This window comes from Passer montanus, unplaced genomic scaffold, assembly GCF_014805655.1.
Source record: "Passer montanus isolate IOZ18808 unplaced genomic scaffold, ASM1480565v1 scaffold153, whole genome shotgun sequence".
In the NCBI taxonomy this organism is placed as follows: Eukaryota; Metazoa; Chordata; class Aves; order Passeriformes; family Passeridae; genus Passer; species Passer montanus.
This window is the reverse complement of record NW_024362385.1, coordinates 12453-16613: the sequence shown is the minus strand read 5'-3', so window position 1 is coordinate 16613 and position 4161 is coordinate 12453. Positions and strand designations below refer to the sequence as shown.

The following is a 4161-nucleotide window of genomic DNA, read 5'->3' as shown; positions in this document are numbered from 1 at the left end:
AAGTGTTAGCAGAGTAAGGCATGACTAATAAGATTCTTTTAACAAAGCATTTTTAGAGTCTATTGAAACCATCTATTTCCCTTGAAGAAAATAAAACATTAGCAAGTTTTTCCACTAATTCTAAAATAAAGCTCATGGTCTCACATTTGGCTTGTGTGGTGGGAAACTCCCTACAGTTAACTTCTGAAACTTTTCACTTTGGAAGCCTTTCTAGGATTTAATAATCATCAGTGAATTGAGCTACTTAGGTAATTAAGCATTCAGCTGTTCTGCCATCTCAGTGTACAAATGACTGCCTGCTTTTCATGTCAGCTGGAGTTAGAATGTTGGAGAGAATAATACTGGATTAATTGGAAAATTAACATAGATTGAATTACACTTACGTGAGCTGTCAGTGATTTGGATGGAGAGGCTGGGAGTGTTTATTGGGAGATGCAGCAGTGTGGGGAGCGGGCATGGGCTTTAAATGCATGGGGGCAGGAAAGTGTTTTGGATTGTGGTACTTATTGAGATGGAAGACAGGTGGAATCTGTGCCATGGCATGAATAATACATGGCATAATAATTTTTTTTTCCTTTTCCTCCGGTGGCTTTGTGTTTTGGTGCTAGGCACAATGCAAAGGATGACTTGCACTGAATGCAAGTGCTTTCAGCAGGCTATTGATTAAGGGCGTGACAGTATTGGTTTACTCGGTTTAAACTTAGTAGGTTCTGTAGGTATAGGGCCAGGTTTTAAATGGAAACCATAGATTTAGAGTAGATATAAGGGCTGGCTGCAACCAGCTTGGATAGGGATGAGAGCCTTCAGCTTCACTCAATTCTGAATGACAACGAGACATGGAAATTTGGGTTTACTTGTGCTTATGAACACCACAGCTCAAGGTGTGCTCTGTGTGTGGGATTTTCAATTCCTTCCCCTAATTTTTCCTCTTCTATTAGGATTTTAAGAGAATAAAGCACATTTCAGACACCGGTGAGGTGTGAAAATTGGACCAGATAAATGAAAAAATACAAGTGTTAGCATTGGCATCTGTATTGCAAAGCACAATGCCTATTTTGCCACTGAGGAGAGTGGGAAATGACATAAGGGAGAAGTGTCAGTGTCATAAAAAAGCAACACTTCTCACAAATGGTTATTATGGGTGGAATTTATCTTTACTGCAGTGAGGCAGTAATGTCTCCTAGGAGTTTTCAACAAATACTTGAGCCTTAACAAAAATATTTTCCTATCTTCTTCCTAGGCTTCATGTAGCAGGTTCCTCCAGCCCATGGTGGCTCAGAGCACTCTCCTCTCTGACCACGCACTTTGCAGTTCTTTGGAGCCACTCAGTCCCTTTGTGTCTAATAGGTCTTACCCACGAGTTGGAATTGCATTGAAAATCTGGTTCACTTTGAGCACAGGTGTTTTATTTCAATAGCTTAGTCAAGTCCAGTGTTTGCCTGCACACCGGAGAGGAGTGTGGGCAGGACAGAGCAGGGTTTTGCCCCTGAGGCTGCCTTTGGATCAGCAGGCATTGCCCCAGCAGGAAATGGTTGCGATGCACTGCAGTGTGCTATGGATCCTGCCTGTTCTGCCACTCAAGCTGTGGTTTGTCCAAGGACCTCATGAAGGAGCTTCTTCACGTTAGTAAAGAAGTCTACCAGCTTGTTGAGTGGAAATGGGCAGGAGCTAACCTCACCCAATGGTGTTGGCTTTGGAGTGGGGGGTGTTGTTGGCCAAGGCTTTTGAGAAGGGATTGGTGTCGGCAATGGCTTATGAGGAGGGGGTTGTGTTGGCCATGGCTTAGGAGTGGGAAGGGGTGTTGGCCATGGCTTAGAAGTGGGAGGTGGAGTTGGCCATGGCTTATGAGTGGGAAGGGGCGTTGGCCATGGCTTAGGAATAGGGGGTTGTGTTGGCCATGGTTTAGGAGTGGGAAGTACTGTTGGCCATGGCTTAAGAGTGGGAAGGGGTCGTGTTGGCCATGGCTTAAGAGGGGGGAAGGGTCGTGTTGGCGGCCATGGCTTAAGAGTGGGAAGGGGACGTGTTGGCAATGGTCTCAGAGTTGGTAGGAGAGGCGTCAAAAAATGACTCCAGGTTTGTGATGTTGGAGAACCCCTTCCAAGTGTCTTTGTGCCTGTGTGGACCAGAATCCAGTCATAGAAGTGCTGAGTGGAGGTGTAGACTCCAGGCTGCTTTGCTCTGGCACAGCCTTTTCCCCAACTGGTTACTCCAACAACCCACCAGTGGTCAGCATTGTTGTCCTGGCACATGAGAGGGCCACCACTGTCACCCTGCAGCAAGAGCACAGAGGATTAAGATGGTGTTGGTGGCACCTGCCAGCACTGGGGCTGTCTCCTTCTCTCTCACAGCTCCTGCCAGAGCTGTATTCTGGGCAGAGGAAAGCTCTGCTCAGGGGCTGGAGCCTCCAGAAGCTTGGCTGTGAATGGCATGGGGTCCTAAAGGGTAGGGCTCTCTGTGTTGTCCCTGCACAGGACTCCTGGATGTGCAGAGGATGGACGTTTGGCACCTGGACCTCTGTGCTGCCAAGAGCACTAGCTGGACTTTCTGGGCTTTTGGCACAAGGGGAGTCCTGGGCAGGCAGGTGTGGATGGGGAGTGTGTGGGAAGCCCCCAGAGCAGTCGGGGGGCGAGCTGGGGCTGGAAGGGCGACTGAGTGGCCGGGCAAAGCAAGCCCTGGGCTGTGTTGGGGTGGTGCTGCCCTGGCTGCCAGTGCTGTTGGGGGCTGAGTGGCTTGTGGCACACTCCTACCTGGCAGGTGTCGATGAGGCCCTGTGGGTAACCAGCACACAAGTTGTGGGTGTGGATTTCCCCCGCATACCAGCGGCTGCTGTTGCAGAGCTGGACATCGATGAGCTGGACCTTGGCCTCCTGCAGGTGATCACTTGATTGTTGAGCTGTGAGCAGAGAAAGGAATAAACCCTGAGCACCACATTGCCCATTCTCCTCTCCTTACTTGGGAAGGGTATTCTCTTCTGTAGGGCATGGCTTTGCCTCTGCAGAGGCACTGGGGTGTTGTGACCCTAGTGCCAGGCTCTGGGGAACAGGCCAGGCCCATCTCTGCAGGAGTGTACATCCTGAAGACTGGCTTTGGCCTCTGCTGTGGGGAAGCCCAAACCCTCTCCCCAGTGTGCTGAGCTGGCCCAGAAGTCACTCTTGAAACTCACATCTTGCAGCAGTGGCACCCCAGCCAGCCACCCAGCAGTTCTGCAGCTCTGAGACTCTTAGGGTGGGGTCAGCCACACAGGCCAGCTGGATGTAGGGGCTGCACTGGACAGGATGGTCCAGTTCCAGCAGGGCGATGTCGTAGCTCATGTCAGCAGGATTGTAGTACTCGTGAATCAGCACCTGTTTGACACTGCGCATTTGTGCCCCATGGCCTGGCTGAGTCAACTGGGTGGCCCCAATCATCACGTACAGCAGGCTGATGTTACTGGAAAGGAGATGGAGAGAGAACCATGTGCCACAGCAGCCCCGCAATTGCCAGACCTTGGCTTGGAAAGGCAGAGAGGGAGCAATGCTCTGGCAGGAATGAGTGCCCTCACACAACTTAGGCTGGGGGAATATCAAGCTGGAAGCTGCTAGGAAGCCTTGGCAAAAGCCCAGGCTTCTCCTGAGCAGTGTGGCAGCCTGGCTGCCTGAGAGGAAAGGGAATGGGAGTAGCAGGTGATGCTGCTGACAGGGCAACTGCTGGGATTGTGGGGATGTCCCAATTGCTTGCTCCTCCTTACTCAAACTTGTCGAAGCAGTGGGCTGCTGTGAGGACCCACTGTGTGCTGATGAGTGACCCTCCACACCAATGCCCTGGGTCTGGTACCCAGGGGTGATGGATGCTGACGATCCAGGGCCAGGCCCCTGGCAGGGCACCGGTGCCACCCACGATGCGTGTCATGCCGGAGTCGTAAGCCATGTCACCATAGTAGTACGTCATGAGGCCGTAGTCAGACACCACGGCTCGGAGTCCGCAGGTCCCTCTGCAAGCAATAAGTGATTTCCATGCTGCTTCATGGCCTGCTGTGGCTCAGGCTGAAGCTCAACCCTCTGCCCTCCCCACAAGGCCTTGCACGCACAGCAGGCCAGGGAAGCCCAAGGCGTGCGCGTCTGTCCGTGCCAGCACCTGGTTGCTGGCAAGGAGCTGAGGCTCCCTGTGTGGGGTGGGAAGCTG

General features: G+C 51.7%; 1 protein-coding gene across 1 annotated transcript; it reads right to left on the bottom strand.

Moving 5' to 3' along the window:
- Positions 1-1577: 1577 nt before the first annotated feature.
- On the bottom strand, positions 1578-3906 carry LOC120498862 (acrosin-like). The gene is made up of 5 exons (XM_039702050.1): positions 3728-3906; positions 3164-3429; positions 2748-2893; positions 2124-2270; positions 1578-1721 (listed from the first exon to the last, which is right to left on the bottom strand). Exons 1-5 carry the CDS (start codon positions 3904-3906, stop codon positions 1578-1580), a joined length of 882 nt encoding a protein of 293 aa, XP_039557984.1.
- Positions 3907-4161: the final 255 nt, after the last annotated feature.

Coding starts and splice junctions, on each gene's coding strand:
- LOC120498862 (XM_039702050.1), bottom strand. CDS start 3,906: ATGGCTTACGACTCCGGCATGACACGCATCGTGGGTGGCACCGGTGCC. Junction 2,894..3,163: donor GGGTGCCACTGCTGCAAGAT/GTGAGTTTCAAG, acceptor CTCTGCTCACAG/CTCAACAATCAAGTGATCAC. Junction 2,271..2,747: donor GCCTCATCGACACCTGCCAG/GTAGGAGTGTGC, acceptor CTCTTGCTGCAG/GGTGACAGTGGTGGCCCTCT.